Source organism: Salmo trutta, chromosome 23, assembly GCF_901001165.1.
Source record: "Salmo trutta chromosome 23, fSalTru1.1, whole genome shotgun sequence".
NCBI lineage: Eukaryota > Metazoa > Chordata > Actinopteri > Salmoniformes > Salmonidae > Salmo > Salmo trutta.
The window spans coordinates 14,923,325-14,938,084 of NC_042979.1; the positions used below are offsets into that span (position 1 = coordinate 14,923,325).

The 14,760-nt window shown below is 42.3% G+C and overlaps 1 protein-coding gene across 1 annotated transcript; it reads right to left on the reverse strand.

Annotated features, from left to right (window-relative positions):
- Window positions 1-134: 134 nt before the first annotated feature.
- On the reverse strand, window positions 135-13,294 carry slc20a1b (solute carrier family 20 member 1b). Its single transcript, XM_029709172.1, has 11 exons — window positions 13,042-13,294; window positions 10,605-11,316; window positions 10,311-10,451; window positions 10,057-10,142; window positions 9,659-9,755; window positions 5,037-5,156; window positions 3,551-3,793; window positions 2,893-3,412; window positions 2,543-2,728; window positions 2,337-2,421; window positions 135-2,088 (listed from the first exon to the last, which is right to left on the reverse strand). Exons 2-11 carry the CDS (start codon window positions 10,963-10,965, stop codon window positions 1,933-1,935), a joined length of 1,995 nt encoding a protein of 664 aa, XP_029565032.1. The 5' UTR covers window positions 10,966-11,316; window positions 13,042-13,294; the 3' UTR covers window positions 135-1,932.
- Window positions 13,295-14,760: the final 1,466 nt, after the last annotated feature.

Below are 14,760 nucleotides of genomic sequence, written 5' to 3' on the forward strand. Positions count from 1 at the left end.
ACACTGCTGTGACTATCCTTATGCAATAGGTCTTTATTTGAAATGTCATCGTTTCTGAGAAGTGAGTCTTTCACAGCACCTTACTTCATAAAATAAAAACTTAAATACAGATAGAAAATGAAAATACAAGGTAATAGCTTTCAATTTGTATTTATTTTCCTTCGTCCAGTCTGAGTAGACGGTCTGTGCTTAACAAACCAGTCTTTTCTTTGGTGCCTACAAAAAAAAAAACAAGGCAACTAAAGCATTTATAAGTCTAAATGCATTTAGTATGGCAATGCTCAATGGCAGCAGCACCCCCCCCCCCCCCCCCCCTTCTAACAGAGCCTCTGGTCAAGGTCCCCACACCAGGTTTAGGGTAGCAACCTGCCACCTCACAGTAATCTCATCAACCAGATGTAAAAACATTTAGCTGAGAGGTGGCAAGAGTAACCCAATGTGTATGCAAGTGTACATTCCACAGAGCATGAGTACAGGGAAGTAAACTTTCTCAAGTTAAATTGCAAAACAAAAAGAGACTACAGAAGGCTTGAGCAGAACTAACACATTGCACCATCTAGTTTGATGCAATCAAGTTTAACAGGAAATATATGGTCTTTTCATTTGAATGTTTCCCCTCAGCATTTACCAACATTCCACCAGAAAATTTGTTCAGGTAACCTCGTGTTTAGTAGAGGTCTGCTATCTCCATGAATAATGCCAAAGCTGACTCAGAATATATACTGATGTATGGTACTACATCATTTTAACCTTCACTTGCTTCAAAACAATTGAAAGTGACAATTAACTTCTTACAATGCCATTACAACAATTGTATTTAAAATAACTAGCGATATGAAAATGTGACTGTTTCAGACCACAACACATTACTTAGAAAAATTTGCCATTTTCCCAATGAATAAATTATAATTTGTCCCAAGAGCCAGTGTGGTAAGAGCTAGGTGAGGTCAGGACCATAACACCTGCTCTGTGCTCAAAGAGCATAGGTAAGTAGAGAAACAAAGGGGTCTACTCAGTCTGGTTTCATGTTGAGCACATTTCAGTTAAATTAGGTAGTCTGACAAAACAATCTATTGCATTAGAATAATGCTGAGCCAATGACTTACCTAAAATAGAGGAAAAGCTGAGGGACCATTGTAACAAGTTGAGACAATCAGCTCAGAGGGGCTTGCGCATCGTTTCCTGTACTTCTACACAGACTAGGGTTCTGCTGAATGGCTGAGTGACAGTCAAACTCTGATCAGGACAGGGCGAGGGGAAAACAAGCACCCCTGCACATGAGGAAAAACAATTCCACACACACACACAATTCTTAACTTGATTAGTGACAAAAAGACAAACACATTTGACAATGGCATGTAAAGGTGGTGAACACCCCAATAACTTCACTTTCAACCTAAAAATACTGCTTATTCTAGGTTACTTTGAGCATTTTTTATTATGTAGGTTAGGAGAAAGATCTTTCAATAAAGGCCAATACTGCATTGTAATTGTGTCATACGAACTTGTAAAATAAGATTAAAAAAACAGGAACATGGTAGTATGTACATAATTACACAATAAAAAATGGAAGTAGTGGACAATCAGAAAATGCTTTGATTAGTTATTTACAAGATCATGAGCATTGAAAAGCACAAAAAAAATACAGCCAAGTCAGAAAAAATGAATGTCCCATTGGAAGTAATCTGGCGGAACCAACAACCATCACTTAAGGTTGAGAATGACACAGCCAAAAACCACAGGCCAATATCACAACAGCCTTTTTTACCATTAACATTTCTTCTTTATGCATTTCTTCCTTTAGGTATGTTGGTTAGGGGCATATAATTGCCTTCCAACCCCTTCTCCTTTTCACTTCCCCTCCTCTCCCCTGGTGCGATTGGGCGCTTGTTCTTTCTCCTCCCCTGTTTTGGGGTGCAGGAAGCCTTGGGCTTACAGGATGACATAGGTGAAGAGGGCCATGATGGCAGCGCTGATCAGGCCAGAGATGGGCACAGTCACAAACCAGGCCATGAAGATGTTCCGGAACAGACGCCAGTCCACACCCTTCCTGGAGCGCAGCCAGCCAACCGCTACCACAGAGCCAACCTGGCAACACACACACACACGATTGACGCACTGACCTAGGAACCATGGCCCATTAAGACGTGGACAACACTCCCCCTAACAGTAGCTGACTGGATTCAGTTTTTATCTTGCTTTCTAGTGTTTTAAAGTGGAAATTAAAACCAGTTTGAACTGCCAAAAAGCAGACATCCTGTTTACTGCTCCCAGCCTTCCACATTACCCAGCCCTCCTCCCCGTCAGACCACTGTGTCCGAGGCTGAACAGCTTACCTTGCAGTGGGTGGTGGAGACAGGCAGGCCAATGTTGGAGGCAACCACAACGGTCAGGGCTGAGGCAAGTTCAATGCTGAAACCACTGCAAGGAAAAGAAATCCAGAATTGAGTGAACGGTTAGTTGTCTGTCCAAGTCTCAGGTCTGTGGGGAATGTTGTAAAGGTGCCATTTGACTGACTTGGATTTGTCAGTCTGGTACATACCTGGAGGGAGTGATTGGGGTGAGGTCTTTGCCCATGGTCTGGATAACCCTGCGACCCCACACCCAGAGCCCGAGGCAGATGCCAACTCCTCCGTACAACAGCAGCCAGATGGGTGTGGGGGCACTGGAGTTCACAGAACCACTATTGTACACCAGCCACAGCGCTACCAATGGACCAATGGCATTGCTGCAGGAGAAGAGACTAGGTTACGCAAATACAAACCAAGTACAAAAAGTCCCTCTACATGAACATACAAGCAGCAACAATACTACTAGTCCAAAAAGTAGTAAAAACAGCCGTAAAATGACTATTCATCTTGACAAATCATCCTAGATGGAACATCTCCCTACCTGACGTCGTTGCCCCCGTGGGCGAAGGAGCCGAAGCAGGCTGTGAGGATCTGGAGGAACCTGAAGAGCTCTGAGACCTCTGGGCGGTCATGGTCATGGCCATCCTCTTCCAGAGAGCTGCGGCTGCTGCCAGCGTCCTCCTCTCCCATCTCCAGAGTCACCTCTGCTTCCCCCAGGCCCTCAGGAGCCCCGTGCTCGGCCACAGCGTTGCAGTAGCTGGTGTAGCTGTCCATGCGCACACGCTTCTTCTCTGTACCTTTGTCCTCACTGGCGTGGAACTCGCCCTCTTTGGGCCGGAAGTCCCCGTGCATGCCGATGATGGCCATGGTGTAGGAGGTGTAGCTGTTGTTGCGGCGGATGGGTCTGTCGCCTGCCTCACCCATGCAGTCTCCCACCTTGGCAAGGTGGAGCTTGTGTAACAGGTCTTTGTAGAGGCCGGAGTCCTTGTGCACCGTGTGGTACTGGCTGTAACCGTTGCTGGGGACGTGGGCCGGGCCGTTGCTGAACTGCACTTTTGGGACTGATTAAAAATAGACTTTAAAGTAAGCAACAGCGTAGTCAGTCATGGATTACCATTATTATTCACAGAATATTTATCTCGTTTTCTAACTTTTCCCAACCTATTTACCAAGGCAGCCAGAACCTGCCCATGACTCACCATTGACATTGCCGTTCTCAGACTCCTTGTCACAATCATCAGAATCTCCAATGCCAAAGGTGACCCTGCGCTCCTCTTGGGGAGGTTGGGAGAGTGTGTCTGGGTCAGCGTGGGAGGCAGGGGAGGGGGGTGAAGGGGGCTCCTCAGGGACAGGCGTCAGGATGGTACAGGGTACAGGCCCCTCCCTCAGTTCCCTCTTCTCCATCAGGGGGCTCTCAGAGGGGCTGGAAGACTTGATTTTTCCTGGAGGGGAAGAGGAGTTAGACTGCCTGGGCTTGAGACAAAACACGAATACGGTACAGTGAGGGAACATGCACATTTGGTTCTTATACACCTCAACATTTAAGAATTACACAAGAATTGCATAACCAGCTGAGAAAAAAAACGAAAGCAGTTACTATAGGGGTAAACGCATTCAAATTTGAGAGAGCCAAAGTGTTCATAAGCGCAGGTAAAAAGGGCTAATGACTGTACTAATTTAAGCATATTTACATTGTGCCATCGACTAAAACCTTTACATGTAGGCCTATGTAGATAAGGTCTGAAAGTGGATGTATCCTGTATGACTTTGTTTGCGGTTTCAGATACTCAATGCAAACATATGTCCACCTCGTGAGTCCTAAGAACGGTTTGGTCTGCTACCTAGCCAGTTGACCCGATTGCGTCATCCAAACTGGTTAGTACAGGAGCCGAGGCGGCAGCAGTTTGTTTTCGGCTTGAGCCACGTCAGTAGTCACCTGCAGCCTTAACCCTGTGATTCAGTGCCAACTTCGCGTCAATACTTTAAGTCAACCCATGGCTATTCTAGTTGAGGTAAAGGCCAATGAGTGGATCACTATGAACCAATTAAGCGCCTCTATTTAGTAGAATAGGACCCTACCAGACAGTTCTATCACGGATATGTCAGCAGCAAATGTATTAACCTTTCACAAGACCCACTATTGGCTCCTTATAGTGAAGTTAAGATAATACAGACTATATAAAATCTAACTTTTCATTTTTGTACCCATTCAAAGGGAGGCTATTTAAGAAAAGGGTTAACTTTTTCATCCTGGATTTCAGATCATGTGATGCGACTCCTTTTCACTATTAATAGACAGGTCTACTTTTGACCAGCACAATTGTCACCCTGCATTTTAAGCTCATTGTCAATTCAATGCAGATTTGTATTAAAAAGATCAGACTTGAGTACTTCCAAGACAAGCCAGAACACAGAATTAGTGTAAAACAACATATCTGCGGCCCTGAATCCATTTGCTGGATTAAAACCTTGGCGTGAATGGTTGAAGCCACACACACACGCAGTATTAATCCCTGACACTTTCCGTGCCTAAATGTAGGGCAGTACTTCAACAGCACCCAGTCAAACATAGTTTCCAGGTAAGACCATGGAATGAGTACTTCAAATTCTCTAATCAAATAAAACCATAAATTAACAGCTTTGTAAGAGGTGTGGCAAACTTAAGGGGAAAGAAAATTGACTTACGTTCAATCTTCTTCTTGAGGCGTGGGCAGACTATAAACCAGACCAACAGGGCGGTCAGCACACCACAGGCCAAAGAGATGAGCAGTGTGCCCCACCATGGGATCTTGTCAAATCCAAGCACTGGAGTAACCAAGCAGTGACAGACAGAAGGAGAAAGAGAGGAAAGATGGTTTTGAAAAACAAGGCAGCAGGAGCTACCTTTCTAAAGGTTTACAGTAGGTCTTCAGACTAATATTTTATCTGGACCTGGCTCCTCATCTCTAGTTGGTAGAATTACAGTAGGCCATTCCTATTATAAATATTCACCTTAAAAAAACATTTCTAAATTATACAATATCAACCATAACATAGTAAAGAATGATTCAATAGGATAACAAATTAACATAGAGTACAGAGAAAAACATTAAGAGGGCGAAATGCTAGAACACTCCTTTGGACATCCATGGTTATCTACTCATTGCACATGGTCATATTTCCAGGGAAAATATCATCACCTCAAACACACACCTTCACCACTAGCTACAAGAACAGCCACAGCAAATGGCACATGTCCCAGTTAAATATGGCACGGTAGCGTGCCCATATATCTGAACAGTTACACAATGCCGTGGGTGAGGAGCATGTGAATGACAAGGGATGTCGCATTCACATGCTCCTCACAGTGAGTGCCTTAAAAAGAGGTTAGGAGAGAGGACTTAAATAGAAGGAAGCCTTTAACAGTGTTCACAGTAGCATAAAAGACATTGTGTGCCAAGACTGCGATAGTGTTTGTGGGGGTGCCAATGCGGTCTTGTGCGTGCTGCTGGCAGGGAAAAGGACCACGACAGATTACCCTGGGGGGGGGGGGGGGGGGGGGGCAGCAAGCGACATGTTGGAGAGTCAGCAACATAGAGTAAATAACAAAAGTGCAGCTCGAAAATTAAAGCTACACGTTTGCGGTTACCTTGACCACAATTTTTGGTGCTGGGATGTGAAAAACTAAAGGAAATGGAAGGCCAGGGCCCTGAGATAACGGTGTCTCATCGTGGTGTTCATTGAAGGGCAGAGTCCATCATGCTCTCTCCTGTGTAGTCTGTACTGACTCATCCTCACATGCAGCAGCAGGAGACTGCAGGCCGTGCCACATGAGCATTTAGTTACGCAACAAACTCACCCCCTCCAGGAGGGGAGAGGCAGAGGAAATGGGAAGGGGGCGTTAGAATGTTTTTCTTCTAAGAACAGAGGAGGCTTCTTCCATTAGACTAGTGTAGAATGACTCAGTGACCGTGGGACAGCCCAAAACAGGTGCGGCCAGTAGACATTTGTGTGGGGTAGGAGGGGGGGGCTGGGGCCAAATTAACAGTGGGCAAAAATAAGTGTCCCCGAAAGATGAGAATGGAGTCTGTATTATTCAGTATGTGCTGAGGGACATTTGTTGACAGTACGTGCTGATGACCTATAGTGGATTACATTTCTAGAGACAAAAAAAAAAAAAAAAAGGCTAAAAAAACTAGCAACGGGCCAGTTGTAATAAACACACCCACAAAAAGGGGCGAGTCTACACCACTCCATCCAGTGGGATGAATGATGGAGGTCTCTGGAAGTGGAATTTAACAAGTGCTGCGTTCCAAACCCCTCCCTTCTAAACCTTTGCATCCCGTGGCCTACATTACACAATTATATGGTTTGTCGTTTTTTTCCCCCAAGAGCATTTCAGCCCCAGCCCTCATGACCGTTAATTGTACAGTTGGGATGGGTGGCTTTGGCCAATTATCCTCTTTATGGTCCCAGTTCGTGTCACTCCTACCACTAGTAGAATAAACAATGTTGATAGACTAAAAAGTAAACAGAAAAAAAAAAAAAAAAAAAAGGTAAACGCTGAACTTTTCCTAACTGTATGAACATAAAAGTAGGCTACTCAAACTATTTCAGTTGCATTTAGCATTGCTTGCCTATCAGTCTATTATGTTCTAAAAATCAGTAAGGGCCGTATACCACAGAAAACTATAAACTCATTTCTCAATTGCCGTTTACTCCGGTAATGAGCTGGTGTCCGCTTATTGAGCCCCACCAAAAAGTTTAATTTGTGTAAACAGGCAATATGCCTTATCAAGATGTACCATTCAGACATTTAGAGACTGTCGTATTTCTGGCATGCAGTGTATACTAAGTCACAGTTCAGTTTATTAAACCCATTCTTCTCAGCTGCTCCACTGTGATCAGTCATTTCTATTTTCCCAATGGTTTAGTGTAACCTAAGCAACCAAGCCACCCACTGTTTGTTTTCCAAAGGGGAACCGAAGCAGAAAATTAGCATTCTAGCTAAAGCATATTGAAATGTAGGAACAAGGGGTGTGTCCACTGTTTGAAAGTGAACAGTTTGTAGTGAAGGTTATCCAAGCGAGTGAAGAAATATATTTGATTCTCTAACTAGAGGGGACCAGTATTTGCTTGGTTGGTTCCACAAATCAAACGTAGGCTAAATGTTGACATGCTCATAAAATGGTGACTGCCCTTTCCTCTGTCGGCAAAGCCTTCTATAGTACAGCTTCCTAATGACTAAATAGAGCTGTGCTAAAATAACTTTGGTGATTTACAAGGTGTGGAACACCAAGGCCTCTTCTGTAAATGATCCACTCTTGACCTCAGTTCTCAGGCCTGAGATACATTCATTTTTCACCCATTCCAACTGAGCTCTCTGGCACTAGGATCGGCTATATTGTGTATAGTAACGCGCTTGCAGGATTGCCTGAGTGCTTTCACACCACCCTGTTAAACCAAAAGAAACAGTTCAAAAACAGGAAACAAAATGTACAGTTCCCGGTCTTGGCCGCCTCCCTCTTCACCCATTGAGTTTAAATGGGGCTGTATTAGACTAGTAGATCAGTCACCACTATTACACAACTCCAGAGCCAAACACAGCCAAAAAAAAAATAAAAAAATGACGTAATCCATTACTTATCCTGTGATTTCTGTGGTTCAAAAGATTTTCATGAGAGGACAGTTGAAATGTGTTCTGAAATAGTACAACCCATTTGGATACAATGCACCTGAATGAACAGGGGGAAAAAAGGGAAGTGGGGGAAGGGGCTAATCATGGACTCTTGTGTTGAATTCTTAATCCAGGTGCTTATAACATGAGGAAGTGACTGACCAAGTGTGGCTAAAGATCAGGATTAGCCTCGTAATAAGCCGGCTCCAGTTACAGGCAGTGGCCAGAGTCTAAAAGTGTTCCAGTATGTGTAAAGATACGTCCTCCTCAGCGCGCGCGTGAATACAGTAGGCCTACATGTCATTATGTAATATCTGGTTCTCCAATGAATCCCTCCCTGAGCTCTTCTCAGTTGTGTGGGAATATATTGAGCAGGATTCCTGGAATGCAATCTCTGTATGGAACTTCATGTGAGGTACCCCAGAGTAAAAGGTCCCCATGTACAGTACACTCACATGTAGATGTGACTGACAACAGTACATTATGTGACTGAGTGCATGTGGTCTCCTCTGAGTGGGTGTGCTGATGTGCGTATATACACATCAAGTCATACTCTGGCCTGTAGCCTTCATTTAATGGCCCAGGCCAGTTGAATTCTTGAACTGTTCGGTCCTGTAGGTAGAAGAAAACAAGGAGCAAAAGTTGCTCATTTAATTAGAGTTTCAAAGCTAAAAGGTTACCAATATAGGAGACCTTAAAATTCACAGTGCTCTCAATTAGGGTCCTATAAAATCAATTTCTTCCAAGCACACTTTTTTAATAGAAAAAACTAAATTGGATGCAAGTCTACACCGATGCTTAAACCACATCAGTAAACCACTTGGCGTCTGAGAAAGGAAAGAAATAGCTAAGAAATGTGGGTGTAATTACCCTTTAATGCAAGCAAAATGTGCCCCAGCTAGAGACCGTTGTTTGGTTAGCAGTGTTTCTATAGCACTCGTAGTTGCATAGTTTACAAAACAAATAGCCAATGGATTGATGCAAATAATCATGATTTCATTCTGCTATGTAGGCATATGCTACATTGTAGCTAACATTTAATTGAGAGTTTTTGGGAATGTCTTGCCATCTACCAACAGACAGATATCATTAGCATTGTCGCTAACAGCTACACAAAGTATAGACCAGACATACAACACGCAGACTGGGGCATTCCTGTGCTGTTTCAGAAAGTCACAGGAAAATACAAATCATCGTTGCATTTTGTTTCTCTCTTTTTTTTTTATGTCTGGATTCTGTCCGAAACGCAAATTTTATATGGCCCTACTCAACGAGACTACTGACAGAGGCAAAAGACACCCAGTTGCAGAGTTAACACCCTCTTTACTTCCTCTGTGTGGGAAAGGGACATACACTGTCGTCAAGAATAAAGAGAAATCCTATTTCCAGCTCCCTGTTGTGAAGTACTCCTCTCTGTAATTTAATTCTATCATGATGACATAACCACATTCAAGAAAATACCCAAAACACAACAGGTTTAAATAACAGGCCTTCTCCGAGAACAGTAAGCAGTCTGGTTCAGTCTTGGAGGGGAGAAAAAAAAAAAAAAAAAAAAAAAAAAGTGTAGGTATCCGACTGGCTAAGGGAGCAGATTATTTTAGGCTGTAGGCAGGCATGCATGGTGAAGGCAGACTGGGACAACGATACTCACTTGGAGCTCCAGTGAAGATGATGGAGAATAGGTTGATCATCATTGTGACAGCATAGAAGACAGGCAGGGCCTTCAGACCATTGGGCACCGGGTCTTTCTACATAGCGACAAACAGAAATCAGAAACACCATGCTCCCCATTGTACTGTCAGCTTACATTCGATGGCAGAATAGGAGGTGTGTCAGTGTATTTTAACATAATGGCCTGTGAGATTACACAGACAATAATACCCCTGTCCAAAGAACAAGGAGTGTCTTTATTATTTGTTTAATATAATGACCTTGTTATGATGTCTGGGACATCATCTATGTTCTGGCACAGACTACAACCATTTCCAACAAGAAGCTTCCTACAATTGAAGAACATCTAGATTTAGATAGAAGCAGATGTCAGCTTACCTTGTGCAAGATGAACATACGAACAAAGTAGAAAAGGACGCCTGACATGATGCCAGACAGAAGGGGGGAGAGAAACCAGGAGGCAACTGTGGAGATAACAAAAATTAGCATTGCTTAGTGCTCTCAGGAACACCAGATACTTGCATTAGTCATACAAAGTTGTCTGAATAAAAACATTGCACATAATAGAAGCTGTTAATTTTACTACAGGGGATCAGAAAGTAAGCTGTGGTCAACGGAAGCTGCTGACTCACCAATCCGAAGGAGTTCCAGCCACCTGACCCCCTGTTGACCTCTGGCCACCAGTGAGAAGCCAATGGTAGCACCAACAATGCAGTGGGTCCCTGAGATGGGCAGCTTGAGAAAAGAGGCCACCAATTGCCATACAGCAGAACCTAAGAAGCAGCATAAAAGCCAACTTGACCATTTAAACAGTTCCAGCACTATTTCAACATTACATCATAGTACAACCATACACAAGATGTCCAAATTGAAAGAAATAATTTTCTTACCCACAAAGGGGTATTATAATCATTTGTTTCACTCACCAAACATGGCACTGACAGAGCCAGCCATAAGCTCATGTTCGGAGCCGTTGTACATGCCCACATCGATGATGCCCTTGCGGATGGTCTCGCTGACCTTGGCTCCCAGAAGCACAGATCCAACGGTCTCAAAGATAGTGGCCAGGATGCAGGCCTGCCGCAAGGTGACCACTCCAGAGCCCACTGCCGTGCCAAACGAGTTGGCCACGTCATTGGCCCCCACAGAGAAGGCTAGGATGAAGGCGATGATAAAGCCAACTATGAGAAGCCACATGTAGTCTGTCAGTGGTTCACCAGTGATCTGGGCCGTGATCCCTAGTGTGGTTCCCACCAGGGTAAGGGTGGCAAGAGTAGTCGAAACCATTGTGCGTGATTGATTGCTCTAAAGATTGATGTCACAATATAAGGGAATGTATATCAAAATAAATGTGATATTTGCTAGCAGCAAAATTAAATGAGGTATCAATGTGTGTATACAATTACTTCTCTTTGAAACCCTAACCCTCAAAGTTGAGGCTTAACTGAACCTACTGAGAGTAGCCCATGTGCTGTCCCTGACTGAACATCAATAAATTATGGTGAGGTAATGTGTATAGTATTATTGCTATCCTGTAATTTTACTAGCTTTGTTAGGGTTTCTTTGGCTTTGGGCAATCATACAGACTGAACAGACATGCATTGTTCAACAGTCACTGTAGGTGAATGACAGAACATCCTGAAAGACAAGAGGGAGAAATGTCTATGTTAAGTAATCATCCCTTCTTCCAACTTCAAAGCTTAAACAGTGTGCCTCAGATCATTCATTGATATACAATCTTATGTCAGAGGAGACCAGCTGCAGGTAAATCTATGATGTTCAAATCCTACCACAGGAACTAGGGTTCCACTAACCCGAAAAAAACACATGGTTAACCATTTTGCAACACTACTCAAAACAGCAGTAGTACCAATAGTTAACCTAGAGCCTGACCATATCTACTTCTATCGAAATTAAAGTGTGGCCAGGTCATTCAATAAGAACTTCAGTAAAAAAACTGTTTTTAAATCTTTTAACGCCAAAACTTGCTGCTCGCTACCTGCTCGCTACTTAGCTAAATGAGCTACTATGTGTGCAATTGAGCCAACTTCGTTCCCAGACTGTCTCGTGCAATGACCGAATGGGTACCGCTATAGATACAGTCTGTCTTGCCTGAAGACAATGCAATAAGGAAGCCATTTTGGGGGATGTCGCAGGATGAGACTAACCAAACGCAGCTAGACAACATAACAGAAATTGCCAATGTACTCCTTGCCAACGTAGCAGAGAAATGTATACACGACGATGCAACATAACACTAGCCAGCTAACGTTAAATAGCCAAGAATTCTCAACTCCACAATGCCCGATGGAGTTGAGTGCGGAGGCGGCGAGTTTTGGCGGAGTGTAGGTTACCTCCAAGTCGGTATCAGTCGATACTTGCAGTAAAACATATCCATTATTTCATACGTTACGTTAACTTGTACCCCGGTTGGTCCTGTGTATAGTGGAGTTATTTTATTTGGGTTCTGCGATACGTAGTTTGATCACTTTATTATGTTACCTTTTAAAATTGCGCCGTTCAATGACTGGGCTGTCCATTCTGCGTTAAATAACGCCGGCTCTCTTAGCGGAGGTCGTGTAAAATGTTATATTTCAAATATAATACGGATTGCAGCACCCAACGAATAATATTGCATCTACACAGGACAAACATAGGTAGCGAGCTACACGTTACTAATGCAATAATTTACATACAGGCTGGCCTGCCTAAAGTATCGACTGATACCGACTCAATTATAGTCGGAGGTAGGCTAAAGTTACACTCCGTCAACAAACGAATCGCCTCCGCACTCAACATCCTCGGGTATCGTGAAGTTGATAACTATTGCCTAGACATTTAACATGATGGGTAACAACGTTAGTTATGTTAAAACTGCAGAGACATCTAGTTATAACTACGACGCACAGAGCACGTGTCATAATTCATTCAATCATGACTCGCACCAGTAACATGACCTGCAATGTCGCATGTTCGTAACAACTAAACCGTAGCCTACCTAACTAGGTTTACCAATGTAATAGTCAATACCCGCCATATAAACTATAATAGAAAGCTATGTTTCGTAATGGCTAGCTATCTAATATTAGCGACGCTTCATTATTATAAATGAATGACAATTAAGCTAAAGTATAGCTCGGTAGCTGACTTTATAATCCTTACGATGTACGGTCAATGTGAAATAACTTTTTTTGTTAATGTTAGCTAGTATCATGATTGAACAAACGTTTGCTAGCGTTAGCTGGCAAGCTATTTACATAAATATCAGTCACAGTGACGTAACCAACGTTACAAAAACGGGAATTAGTTACCAATTAAAACCGCACTATTTAAAAAATAAAATAAAGGACAAGTTTAACTTACCACATGTTGTCAATGTTGAAGAAGACTAGGACATGTTCAGCCCGCGCATAACTTGCTCAGTAGCGCGCGCGGGATCAGGAAACGAACAATCACGGAAAACGACTAGTTTGAATTAAAAAATATTTATATAACTATATAAAGCAAAAAATGTATATTAACGTACTCTTGCCGTTTAGTCTGTTATATTCCTGTAAAAACAGCGTTTGACTGCGTCACGAGCCGTTATATCCGCATTTATACATCTCGGGTGCTAGTCTTTATGGAGCATCAGAGGGTGGCGCTTTGGTAACACCCATCGTCATGCCCAGCCCCATTCTGAAAACCTGTCAATCATCGACCTACACTGTAACCTCATGATTCATTGATGAAAAGTGTTCTGTTGTGTGGCTCTATGGCAGCATCCCACGCAATAAAGTGTAATGTTAAAGATTGTACAAACTCAAAATGGGCAAGACCCACATTTTCCAATAGCATGTGGGAGGCCGAATTGAACTAATGCTAAATTCACTGGGTTTACGTGCGTTTCCCCTCTACTACACCACTAATCAGAACATCCCCTCCCTTGTTTTGGCCCACATACTAAAGGTTGGATAAAAAAATAAATAAACATCCTGGAAGGAGCAGCTTGCCATATTAACTTTGATACAGGAGTAAACAGCATACGACTGATAGGAATGACTCCTGGGACCCCAGGGGGCAAATCTGTGATGGCCCAAAATCTGAATATTGTACATCTACCTCTCTGTCAAATTTGTTGTTGTTTTCATTAAGATTTTTTTTCTTCATCTTCATAAACAATGCATTATTTCCCGTGACTGCAACTTTTTTGTTGTTGTTGATACAGTGCCAGTCAAAAGTTTGGACACACCTATTCACTCAAGGGTTTTTCTTAACTTTTAACAAGGCACACCTGTTAATTGAAATGCATTCCAGGTGACTACCTCATGAAGCTGGTTAGGAGAATGCCAAGAGCTGTCATCAAGGCAAAGTGTGGCTGGCTACTTTGAAGAATCTCAAATATAAAATATATTTTGATTTGTTTAACACTTTTTTGGTTACTACATGATTCGATATGTGTTATTTCATAGTTTTGATATCTTTACTATTATTCTACAATGTAGAAAATAGTTAAAATAAAGAAAAACCCTTGAATGAGTAGGTGTGTCCAAACTTTTGACTGGTACTGTATATATATATATATTTTAGAAGGTAGATCAGCTTTAATATTGCAGATAGAGTGTAGCTTACATCAATGAAATTGTCTGCATCATTTCCAATCCCCCATATATATTTTTTGTATATATATATATATATATATATATATATATATATATATATATATATATATTTATATATTTTGTAAAATACATTTTACTTTCTTATTTTCCCCTAACCCTATCACCCCTCCCCTAATTGGAGTAAACTAATGGACAACAACACTTAGGCCTCTACTTCCAGTTTATACACACTACATAAACTCTACGGACACAATGCATTTTACAATAATTATATTTTGTTTGTTTTTAATCCCATCCTTCAGCTACCCTCAACCCCTCTCATCTATCTCTGAAGACCATCCAGTTTGATTTCTATTTGCCATATATTTTTAACTGTGCTGTTTCACTAAAGTTCTGAACCTATACACATTTTACGGACACAGTATATTTTACATTAGTTATCTTGTTTTCAGGTAAATGTCGCAATTCTTCAACCATTCCT